This window comes from Aquarana catesbeiana, linkage group LG07 (genome assembly GCF_042186555.1).
Source record: "Aquarana catesbeiana isolate 2022-GZ linkage group LG07, ASM4218655v1, whole genome shotgun sequence".
NCBI classification, from domain to species: Eukaryota; Metazoa; Chordata; class Amphibia; order Anura; family Ranidae; genus Aquarana; species Aquarana catesbeiana.
In genome coordinates this window covers 158,572,319-158,585,501 of record NC_133330.1, presented here as the reverse complement: position 1 = coordinate 158,585,501, position 13,183 = coordinate 158,572,319, and the positions used below count along the sequence as shown (strand labels likewise).

Below are 13,183 nucleotides of genomic sequence, written 5' to 3'. Positions count from 1 at the left end.
GATGCACTGTCTCCACGACCAGCACTGTTGCCTCTAGACACAGAGCCTGCTTGCCCTCTTTTATTGGCTTGTGACTGTCTGCCTCTCCTTGTTGGCCTTCCAGACATACTAATGGCCTGTAGCTGCACTAAGCTGGGATATATATATATATATATATATATATATATATATATATATATATATATATACTGATACTGCAGCTAGCAAAATCAACTGCCTGCCTGTAGTATGAGAACACCACCAACCTTCTACAGGTAGCTTTAGCTGAACATTGTGCAGAGCTCAGAAACAACTAACTTGTAGCATATTTAGCTGCCTGCGGTAGTGATAAGATCAGTAAAACACCACCAACCTTCTACAGGTAGCTTTAGCTGAACACTGTGCATAGGACGCACTACACTAACTTGTAGTTTTAGCTGAACACTATGAGGAGGACGCACTACACTAACTTGTAGCTTTAGCTGAACACTGTGCAGAGGTCGCACTACACTAACTTGTAGTTTTAGCTGAACACTAGTGAGGAGGACGCACTACACTAACTTGTAGCTTAAGCTGAACACTGTGCAGAGGTCGCATTACACTAACTTGTAGTTTTAGCTGAACACTATGAGGAGGACGCACTACACTAACTTGCAGCTTATTTAGCTGCCTGCGGTAGTGATAGGATCAAGAAACCACCACCAACCTTCTACAGGTAGCTTTAGCTGAACACTGTGCAGAGCTCGCAAAAAACTAACTTGTAGCTTATTTAGCTGCCTGCGGTAGTGATAGCATCAGAAAAACACCACCAACCTTCTACAGGTAGCTTTAGCTGAACACTGTGCAGAGGTCGCACTACACTAACTTGTAGTTTTAGCTGAACACTGTGAGGAGGACGCACTACACTAACTTGTAGCTTATTTAGCTGCCTGTGGTAGTGATAGGATCAGGAAAACACCACCAACCTTCTACAGGTAGCTTTAGCTGAACACTGTGCAGACGTCGCACTATACTAACTTGTAGTTTTAGCTGAACACTGCGAGGAGGACGCACTACACTAACTTGTAGCTAATTTAGCTGCCTGCGGTAGTCATAGGATCAGGAAAACACCACCAACCTTCTACAGGTAGCTTTAGCTGAACACTGTGCAGAGCTCGCAAAAAACTAACTTGTAGCTTATTTAGCTGCCTGCGGTAGTGATAGGATCAGGAAAACACCACCAACCTTCTACAGGTAGCTTTAGCTGAACACTGTGCAGATCTCGCAAAAAACTAACTTGTAGCTTATTTAGCTGCCTGCGGTAGTGATAGGATCAGGAAAACACTACCAACCTTCTACAAGTAGCTTTAGCTGAACACTGTGCAGAGGTTGCACTACACTAACTTATAGTTTTAGCTGAACACTGTGAGGAGGATGCACTACACTAACTTGTAGCTTTAGCTGAACACTGTGCAGAGGTCGCACTACACTAACTTATAGTTTTAGCTGAACACTGTGAGGACACACTACACTACCTTGTAGCTTTAGCTGAACACTGTGCAGAGGTCGCACTACACTAACTTGTAGTTTTAGCTGAACACTATGAGGAGGACGCACTACACTAACTTGTAGCTTATTTAGCTGCCTGCGGTAGTGATAGGATCGGGAAAACACCACCAACCTTCCACAGATAGCTTTAGCTGAACACTGTGCAGAGCTCGCACTACACTAACTTGTAGTTTTAGCTGAACACTGTGAGGAGGACGCACTACACTAACTTGTAGCTTTAGCTGAACACTGTGCAGAGGTCGCACTACACTAACTTGTAGTTTTAGCTGAACACTGTGAGGAGGACGCACTACACTAACTTGTAGCTTTAGCTGAACACTGTGTAGAGGTCGCACTACACTAACTTGTAGTTTTAGCTGAACACTATGAGGAGGACGCACTACACTAACTTGTAGCTTATTTAGCTGCCTGCGGTTGTGATAGGATAAGGAAAACACCACCAACCTTCTACCGGTAGCTTTAGCTGAACACTGTGCAGAGCTTGCAAAAAACTAACTTGTAGCTTATTTAGCTGCCTGCGGTAGTGATAGGATCAGGAAAACACCACCAACCTTCTACAGGTAGCTTTAGCTGAACACTGTGCAGAGCTCGCACTACACTAACTTGTAGTTTTAGCTGAACACTGTGAGGAGGACGCACTACACTAACTTGTAGCTTTAGCTGAACACTGTGCAGAGGTCACACTACACTAACTTGTAGTTTTAGCTGAACACTGTGAGGAGGACGCACTACACTAACTTGTAGCTTTAGCTGAACACTGTGCAGAGGTCGCACTACACTAACTTGTAGCTTTAGCTGAATGTCGACGATCTTTTTATGAAAACAGTAACAAATGCGGGAAAATGTTAGCTCGGGCCTTAAGAGCTCAGAGGGCTCGCACATTTATTTCTCAACTTCTTAATGACAATAACAATAAAGTCCACACTACGGAAGGTATCGCCAAACTGTTCCAGGAGTATTATATAACTTTATATAATCTCCCAAGCCCGACATCTGAGGAAGAAAAATCCTCTGTGCTGAGGAACATCCGAGAATACCTGCATAGGTCTGGCCTCCATGGTCTTTTGGAGGTGGAGTTGTCCGAATTAGAGAAACTTATCTTGGTGAATGAGGTGGCCATGGCAATAAAGCACATGCAACTAGGCAAGGCACCGGGCCCGGATGGCTATTCACTTCTTTACTACAGGACCTTTGGGGACCTGTTGACTCCTCATTTTCTCTCAGCATATAATGCAACAGGAGAAGGGACACCCCTCCCTGGGGATGCACTGAGGGCTCACAGCACTGTGATTCCAAAAGAGGGCAAGGACCCATTACGCTGCCAAAATTACCAGCCGATTTCATTGCTAAATGTAGATCTAAAGATTTTTACAAAAATTCTATCGATGCATTTGATCGACCTAATACAATTGATCCACTCCAACCAAGTCGGATTTGTACCTACAAGGGAGGCAGGTAACAACACTACAAAAGCAATCAACATTATCCACGCTGCACGGACGCGAAAAACCCCACTGTTGCTCCTCTCGACGGAAGCCGAAAAGGCGTTCGACAGGGTCAGCTGGCCTTTCCTGTTTGAGACCCTCCACTGTTTAGGCCTGAAGGAGCGCATGATGAATTGGGTACAAGCTATCTATTCTTGCCCATCGGCACAGGTCAAAGTCAATGGCCATCTCTCCTCTCCATTTGGGATAACAAATGGGACAAGACAGGGGTGTCCCTTTTCGCCCCTGATATTCATTCTTACTCTTGAACCTTTCTTGCGTCTCGTCAGGGACAACCCAAATATCACGGGCCCTCGCCTTGATGCCACGTTGTCCCTGAAAATTGCGGCATTTGCAGACAACCTGCTCTTTTTCCTGACAAATCCCCTTGTTTCTATTCCAAACTTGCTTAAGGAACTGAAGATATATGGGACTTTATGGTCGTTCCGTATTAACTACCAAAAATCGGAAGCGTTTGCCTCTCTGCCTCCATCCCTAACTGAGTTGCTCCGGGTAGACTTTCCTTTTAAATGGGCGACTAACTACATTAAATACCTTAGGATCTTACTGTCCAGTAAGACAGAAGAGCTTTTCCTCTGTAACTTCCCTCCTCTAACAGCCATAAAGAAAGACCTACAGGAGTGGCAACAGGGGCTGTTCTCCTGGTTCGGTCACTGCAGCATAATAAAAATGAATATCCTGCCTAGGCTGTTATATCACTTCCGAGCTTTACCTATACAGGTGCCGTCCCTCCTTCCTAAAAACAATGAACAGAGTGATGGTTCATTTTGTATGGGCCCGGAAACCGCCACTGTTAACCCAGAAAGTTCTCCGGCTCCCAAAGTTGAAGGGAGGCTTGGACCTACCGGACGTCATTCTCTATCATACGGCTTGCTATCTTACCCGTATACTAGATTGGTGCCTCCACGGATCCCTGAAACAATGGGTACAAATAGAACAATCCCTAACAGAAGCCCACCTTGGATCGTTACCCTGGTGCCAGAAACCCTTACCAAAACAGATTTCAGACCACCCCACGGTGGGGGTGACAATAGAGACAGCTTGGAAGGTTTTCCAAGACTTGTCGGTTGCACCGCCCCCATCCCTACTCACCCCTGTAGTGGGCAATCCGGCTTTCACTCCGGGTCTCAATGATCCTAGATTTCGGGATTTGAAACAGAGTGAGCGATCACAGGCACGAAACTTCCTCAGTAATGGACAATGGGGAAATAGGCAGCAAATATTGGATGAACCGGCCCTGAATGGGCTCTCTTTCTGGCAAAAGGTACAGCTATCTCACTTCATTGGCTCTCTGCCCACCCCGGCCGCATATGAAAGACAATTGACCCCCTTCGAATCACTATGCCAAGATCAGACACCGTTGAGGCATGTAATATCTCTGACATATGAACTACTGGTATCGCCGCCCCCGGAATATAGGCTTCCCTATATTTCCAGATGGGAGCGTGATTTGGATATACAATTGACGGAGAAGCAGGTAGTCAGGATCATTCTTTTCACCCAAAAGACCTCCATATGTGCAAGACAACAAGAAGCGGAATACAAAATACTGTCCCGTTGGTACTATACACCAGAGAAGATACATAGGATGTTCCCTCAATGTTCGGACATGTGTTGGAAATGCGGGGAGGAGATCGGAACGCTCCTGCATGTCTTTTGGTCCTGCCGCATCTTACAACCCTTTTGGGCAGAGGTACAACGCATCATCCAGAAATTCACTGACCAGACGTTGCCGATGTCCCCTGAGCTCTTCCTTTTGCATCACCACGAGATACCGAGTAAGAGATATAGAAAATCTATACTGCCGCTCTTGATCACTGCGGCAAAGAGCTGCATCCCTTTGAATTGGAAACAGACGCAGCCTCCATCGGTGGCGGGTTATTTGAAAAGAGTGGCGGACATACATGCAATGGAGGACTTGGTGGCCACAGAGAAAGGCCTACACGAGACATTTTCCAAAAAATGATTCTATTGGCACGAATTCTATTATTCTGAAGAGTACGGAAGGCTGGTGGCTCAGGATCCCTGAAGGGGTCATCTGGGGGGGGAGTGACTGCGACTGGAGGATGATACCAGCTCCCCGTTCTTCAATTCCCGTCCGCAGAACCCCTCCCCCCCTTTTTTTTTTCCCTCCCCCCTCCTCTGCACTTCTTGTCTCATCTTTTTTCTCTTTCCTTGTACTGTCTAGTTTTCAGCAATAATATGCTATGCCCTCATTTTTTTTTCTTTGAGCCGCTCTCTTACAGGCTCAAATCTTTCCCCTTTTTTTTTTCTTTTTAGTTCTACGTACCCTAAACTTACAACGGCATTTCGCTGTAAAAAATGGTTGTGCAGGATGCAGGGATCTCTGGTTACATTAATACATGATATGATTCCCCTTGATAGTTGGGACCCCCTCTTTTCAGGGAGATCTACTTGTGGGACTTGGGGGAATGTCTGCTTTATTGTGATGTGACCGGTGTGGTCTCTGTGTTTTTGCATGTTTACCTTAAATAAAGTGTGACAGACCTAGCCGGGAGAGAGACTTTTGGAGGGAACTGTATGCTAGCCTCTTGCCGATCGATCATGGGCCCTTGCATTTGGGGGAACGGTGCTCCTTGTGAGCTGTATCCCTGGGGACCCTTGAGGTGGTATTACTGTGGATTCGGGTCCTGGTCCCCCAGGACACACAGACTCTGGGGACCCTGGATTTGCCATATTAGAAATAGTGGCTGATTCATAATGCTGGGACAGATACTGTTAGGAGATGCTGATGTAAATTCCAACACCTGTCTGTCTGTTGTCTGCTAAAATGTGTATTGTAAATAAGTCTACTATGGGATCTAAGAGTCATTAGATCCCCATTGTTTGTGTTAATTAACTCTGCTATTGTGTGAAGAAGAGTCTATGTTGATTGTGTTTTCTGAACTACAAGACGGCCAGTCTGGCCTAAAGGTCATGTCTGAGTCATCTAGGCTGTCTAAAGGGATTAGTTAATTAGCTCATGTTAATTAGGTTAATTAGGTTACAGCTATATTGTTAGAGTAATATGAGCAGGAGGTGTGCACCTCCTTTTATTGTATAAATAAGACTGTATTCCTGTCAATAAAGATAGATTCCTGTTTGAACTTACATACAGCCTGCCTGGTGTTTGTTCTGAGCTATCACAACTGGGTTAGAACGGCACATAGCTGACCGAACCATCAGACGTTGCAATCTGATTCTATAGCTGCAGGAGGAGTGTCGGGAGAGTGGAACCGAGCGAGCAAGGGGCTTGTTACATAAAGAATTTATGAAAAAATAATTTTGTCACCCAATGGAGAAGTAAGACTGGTGGAACCGTAGCCAGAATACGATCAGGGGGAATCATAGGAACCCGGAACAGACGCCAACTTGGAAGTGGAGGAAAATTGTCGTGACAAGGCGTCTGCCCTTACATTCTTAGTACCGGGTAAGAATGAGACAATGTAATTGAAACTTGACAAGAAAAAAACCCATTGCGCCCTTCTGAGAGAGAGGCGTTTAGCCTCAGACAAGAATGTGAGATTCTTATGGTCAGTAAGAAGGAGAACTGGCACAGTGGTACCTTCAAGGAGATGTCTCCATTCTTTCAGGGCTAAAATGATTGCCAACAGCTCTCTGTCACCAATCTCGTAATTGCACTCGGCAGGTAACAATTTCTTGGAAAAGTAGCCACAAGGATGCATAGCACTCTCAGAGGTAGGACGTTGAGACAGAAGGGCGTCAACACCAGTCTCAATAGCATCAACCTCAAGGATAAAAGGTAACGTAGGATCAGGATGTGCCAACATAGGAGCAGAAACAAAGACAGCCTTGAGACTTTCAAAGGCCTTATTGGACTCCGGAGACCAACTCTGTGGGTTACCGTTTTTTCTGGTCATATCGGTCGAGGGCTTGACCAGAGACGAGAAGTTATGAATAAACTTCCGATAATAGTTGGCAAAACCCAGGAAACGCTGCAGAGGACGTAACCCCATGGGTCGAGGCCACTGTAAGACTGCCGAAAGTTTTTCTAGGTCCATCGAAAAACCAGCAGTGGAAATGACATAGGCCAGGAATTTAACCTGTTCCCGATGGAACTCACACTTCTCCAGTTTACAATAGAGATTGTTCTCTCTTAATTTATGAAGCACACATCAGACATCTGTGTGGTGGCTCTACAGGGACTTGGAAAATATGAGGATATCATCGAGATAAACCACCACACATAACTGCAACAAATCTCGGAGGACATCGTTATTAAATTCCTGGAAAACTGCCGGGGCGTTACAAAGGCCAAAAGGCATTACGAGATACTCATAATGGCCTGTTCTGGTATTAAACGCAGTTTTCCACTCGTCGCCCTCCTTAATCCGCACGAGATTGTATGCCCCTCTCAAATCAAGCTTCGTGAAAACCGTTGCACCCTTGAGTCGGTCACATAACTCTGTAATCAACACGATTGGGTAGGCATTCTTAATCGTGAAATGATTGAGACCCCTGTAATCAATACAAGGTCTCAGTTCACCGCTCCTCTTCTTCACAAAGAAGAAACCAGCACCAGCAGGAGATGAGGATTTGTGGATGAAACCCAGAGAAAGTGCCTCTGCAACATACTCCTCCATAGCTTTATCCTCCAAGACCGACAAAGGGTAAACCCGGCCACGAAGGGGAGTGGCACCAGGCTGAAGGTCAATTGTGCAATCATACGGCCGGTGTGGAGGCAAACTACCGGCTTGACCTTTGTCAAAGACATCGCTAAAATCACGGTATTCCTCTGGCAGGGAGGAGAGTGAAGAGGTACACAGGACCTTGGCTACCTTCAGGAAGCATGTTTCACTGCATTGTGGTGACCAGGATAGAACCTCAGCATGGAGCCAATCAAAAGAGGGGTTGTGCCTCTGTAACCAAGGATAACCAATAACCAGCGGAAACTTAGGAGAGAAAATCACTTGGAATTGGATTATCTCATGGTGAAGAGCCCCTACGGCCATGGACAACGGAACCATCTCATGAGTCACCTGGGCAGGCTGTAGAGGTCTCCCGTCAAGAGCCTCAATGGCAAGTGTAATGTCACGCAGCTGCAGTGGAATCGAGTGCTTTGATACAAAGGCAGCATCAATGAACAGGCCTGCAGCCCCAGAGTCGATTAGAGCCTGTATCTCGATAGAAGACTTAGCCCAAGAAAGGGTGACCGAAACCAGGGGCTTATCCTGGGTAACTGGGGACGACACAACATCACCTAAGGTCTGTCCATGACAGGACCTCAAGGTTCGGGTGTTCGCAGGACGGGTAGGACAAGACTTCAAAAAGTGACCTGCCTGGCCACAATAAAGGCAAAATCTCTCCCTCCCCTTAAAGGCTCTCTCATCCGCAGAGAGATGCGTGAAGCCCAAGTGCATGGGTTCATCTCCACTGACCGACTCAGTACCAGGAGGCATGGGAGGTGAGGGAGGCACGGGTGGGACTGCAAAGCTCGGAAGCAAATGTACAGGAGACTTCCGCAAGCGCTCCTTAAAAGAAAGTCGTTCTCTGAGTCTGGAGTCAATGAGGATGGTAAACAAGATCAAGCTCTCCAGCTCAGTGGGTATATCTCGGGCTGCTATCTCATCCTTGATGGAATCCAAGAGACCATGAGAAAAAGCAGCCATGAGGGCCTCATTGTTCCAAGCAACCTCTGCTCTCTCGTACTCTGTTTGATGGACATGAGGCACTTGGCAGCAGAAGCGGAGCATGCAGGAATGTCAAATACCCTTTTAAAGGAGGCCACAAACTAAGGGTAACTCAAGACAACAGGTTTTTGCGTCTCCCATAGAGGGTTAGCCCAGGCCAAGGCTCTCTCAGAAATCAAAGATATCATGAACCCTACTTTGCTTCTGTCCGTGGGAAAGCCTGGGGCAGCATCTCAAAGTATATCTCAACTTGGTTGAGAAACCCTCTGCATTGAGCTGGATCACCCCCAAATCGCTGGGGAAGCGGGGCAGAACCAGACATACCTCTTATAGAGGTAATACTCAAGGCGGATGCCTGCACAGAGACTGGCGCAGCAGCAGGGACGGCCTGCAAATTAGGTTGTACCGGAGCAGCCACAGTGGGGGATTCCAGGTGAGCCATGCGTCTCAGGAGCGTTTGTAACCTCATGGCGAAGTGATCCATGCGGTGATCTTGCTCATCCAATCTGGAAAAAATATTACCAACAAGTGGATTGACTTTATCTTCTGAATTTGTGGCCTTCGCCTACTGTCAGAAACCATGAACCAGACCGAGACAGAAGTACAGAAAAGTCACACTTGTTTATTAATAAAAATAAAAAGGTAAATAGAGTAAGGGTAGTCAAAGCATAGCCACAGTCCAGTAACCGGATCGGGTAGTCAGCCAAGCCAGAGTTCAGTAACCAGATCGGGTAATCAGCCAGGCCAGAAGTCAAAGATCCAAGTAGAGGAACAGCAAGCAGGATAAAGAGCCAGAAGGGATGTCAGCAAAGCCAGTCTTTAAACAGGAATGCAGGAGATGGTTTCTTGTGATGTGACCAAGGTGAAGGTAGGAATGAAGTGAGCTGGAGATCTTTAAGTAGGCGGGACTGATGAGCAGATCCACAACAGCTGGTTAACTGTGGAAAAAAAATGAGAGCTGGCAATTAGCCGACAGCTGAGCGGCCAGCTCAGAGAAGGAAGGGCTGAGCCAGCCCTGACACACACTCACATACAGACACTTGTACACACACATGCGCGCGCACACACACATACAGGCACATGTACACACACATGCAGACACGTGTTCACACACACAAACACATGTACACACACATGTACACACATATAGACACATGTACACATACAGACACATGTGCACACACACAAAGAGACACATGTTCACACAGACATATGCACATGTACACACACACGCAGACACATGTTCACACAGACGCATGTACACACACATGCACACACATACAGACACATGTATACGCACACACACACCCATACAGACACATGTACACATGTACAGTATCTCACAAAAGTGAGTACACCCCTCACATTTTTGTAAATATTTTGTTACATCTTTTCATGTGACAAAACTGAAGAAATTACACTTTACTACAATGTAAGTGAAAATGTCCAAATTGGGCTCAAAGTGTCAATATTTTGTGTGGCCACCATCACTTTACAGCACTGCCTTAACCCTCTCAGGCATGAAGTTCACCAGAGCTTCACAGGTTGCCACTGGAGTTCTCTTCCACTCCTCCATGATGACATCACAGAGTTAGTGGATGTTAGAGACCTTGCACTCCTCCTCCTTTCATTTGAGGATGCCCCACAGATGCTCAATAGGGTTTAGGTCTGTAGACATGCTCTGCTATTCCATCACCTTTACCCTCAGCTTCTTTAGCAAGGCAGTGGTCATCTTGGAGGTGTGTGTTGGGGTTGTTATCATGTTGGAATACTGGCATGCGGCCCAGTCTTCAAAGGGAGGGGATCATGCTCGGCTTCAGGATGTCACAGTCATGTTGGCATTCATGGTTCCCTCAATGAACTGTAGCTCCCCAGTGCCGACAGCACTCATGCAGCCCCAGACCATGACACTCCCACCACCATGCTTGACTGTTGGCAAGACACGCTTGTCTTTGTACTCCTCACCTGGATGCCGCCACACATGCTTGACACCATCTGAACCTAATAAGTTTATCTTGGTCTCAGACCACAGGACATGGATCCAGTAATCCATGTCTTTAGTCTGCTTGTCTTCAGCAAACTGTTTGCAGGCTTTCTTGTGCATCATCTTTAGAAGAGGCTTCCTTCTGGGACGACAGCCAAGCAGACGAATTTGATGCGGTGTATGGTTTGAGCACTGACAAGCTAAACCCCCACCCCTTAACCTCTGCAGCAATGCTGGCAGCCTTCATACGTCGATTTCTCAAAGGCAACCTCTGGATATGACGCTGAGCATGTACATTCAACTTCTTTGGTCGACCATGGCGAAGCCTGTTCTGAGTGGAACCTGTCCTGTTAAACCTCTGTATGGTCTTGGCCACCGTGCTGCAGCTCAGTTTCAGGGTCTTGGCAATCTTCTTATAGCCTAGGCCAGTGATGGCGAACCTTGGCACCCCAGATGATTTGGAACTACATTTTCCATGATGCTCAACTACATTGCAAAGTGCATGAGCATCATGGGAAATGTAGTTCCAAAACATCTGGGGTGCCAAGGTTTGCCATCACTGGCCTAGGCCATCTTTATGTAGAGCAAAAATTATTTTTTTCAGATCCTCATAGAGTTCTTTGCCATGAGGTGACATGTTGAACTTCCAGTGACCAGTAGGAGAGAGTGAAAGCGATAACACCAAATTTAACACACCTGCTCCCCATTCACACCTGAGACCTTGTAACACTAACGAGTCACACGGCTAATTGGGCCCAATTTGGACATTTTCACTTAGGGGTGTACTTACTTTTGTTGCCAGCAGTTTAGATATTAATGGCTGTGTGTTGAGTTATTTTGAGGGGACAGCAAATTTACACTGTTATACAAGCTGTACAGTCACTGCTTTATATTGTAGCAAAGCCTCATTTCTTCAGTGTTGTCACATGAAAAGATATAATAAAATATTTACAAAAATGTGAGGGGTGTACTCACTTTTGTGAGATACTGTATGCACAGTTCAGCTGGGGATCGGGAGCTCAGACTCCTCTGACTGCCTTTCTCTACCTTTCTCTGCCGGAATGCCACAGCACCCTGGTTGAGAAAGGCTGGTCCAGTACACACATCGCGTTTGGTTAAATTTGATCTTGCTTACAACCTTTGGTAAGCATTGCGACTTGCAAAGCTTGAAAAATGCCACCTTTCCATTTAATAAAACATCTCTGAAAAGCATCTAAAATATACATGAAATGCTAACTAAGCTATAGGAGTTTCCGAAGCATTTTAGGCTGGCCATGCACGATTAGTGTTTTTTTCATTCAGTCTCCAGACACAAAAGCTGACAGGTTCTTCCATCCACACAATCCTCACTGAGACATTGTATTCTGACCGTGCCACCTGCCACTGTCAGAATTTACAGATCAGCAGCTGTAACCACCGATCGATGGAAAATTTTTCAACATGTCCCTTCGACAGAAGTTGATAAAACAATCGACTTCTGTCGAGCAGGGGAGCCCACACACAGATTAAAACTTGGAACAGTGTATGGCCAGCTTTAGCCTCAACATCTGTGTGAAATAACTTTAGGAGACCTATGTGCTCGGACCTAGTCTTTATACTATTATTACATTTATCAAATCTGACCTGCTCTTTTTTGCAAGCTATTGTTCATTTTGAATGTGAGCATAGTATCTTGCAAGCAAACATGCTAAAATAATAATAAAAATGATGGAGTCAACATTTAATTTCCTTTATGAGTAAAGGTCAGGTAATACCCTGGCATTATAACATGTATTTTTTTTTTCTCCTCTAGGTAAATATTGACCACAAAACAAGAGAGCTGATCTCCCAGAAAATGTCACAGCCAACAGTTAATTGTTTTGATAATGCTCAGGAACTTATCTTGTGCCTTATGGCAAAGGACTCATTTCCTCGTTTTTTAAGGTCAGAACATTATAAAGAGTTGATGAAGAAGCAAGAAAATAATGGACAAAAAAGGTGGTTATCCTTCTAATAATGAATGTGGCACCATATACTTTAGTGTAATTATTAAATCATTTTACTAGTCAGTGTCATTTAGAAAGATGTATTTTGAAAAAAATATTTAAATAAACATAATTGTCAGTATTGTGTCTTGTTTTATTTTTATTTATTTTTTTTGTAAAAGTTGATTTCTAGTTCAACATCCCTTGTTATTGCACAAAGCCTGTTGGCATTGCAAATTCGCCATATCTAAGTAAGTCAAAACCAGACAATGATTGCCAACAGGCAATGAGGATTAGCATTTAAACAAGGTTTATAACGCTACAGATTATTATTATAAAGGATATATACTAGTATTACTGGTATATATACTAGTATTTTTTGGAACGCAGAAAAATGGGTTCAGGATGGACGTTCAGAGGCATTTGAAATGCCAAATGCTTATTAGGCTTAATGTACACGGGACGTTTTAACAACCTCTCCTGAATGATTTAACTTGACAGATAGTAACCCACGTTTAAATTGTCCGTTTTGCCGCATTTACATGCCGCGTT

General features: G+C 45.2%; 1 protein-coding gene across 3 annotated transcripts in view; it reads left to right on the top strand.

Annotated features, from left to right (window-relative positions):
• The window catches only part of RGS21 (regulator of G protein signaling 21), a 302,653-nt gene extending 289,887 nt beyond the window's left edge, over positions 1-12,766 (top strand). For all 3 annotated transcript variants that reach the window (XM_073592774.1, XM_073592776.1, XM_073592775.1), the window contains exon 4: positions 12,460-12,766. In XM_073592774.1, coding sequence (XP_073448875.1) covers positions 12,460-12,660 — 201 coding nt within the window. In that variant the 3' untranslated portion in view covers positions 12,661-12,766. The remainder of the gene's footprint in view (positions 1-12,459) is intronic.
• The last annotated feature ends 417 nt before the right edge of the window (positions 12,767-13,183 follow it).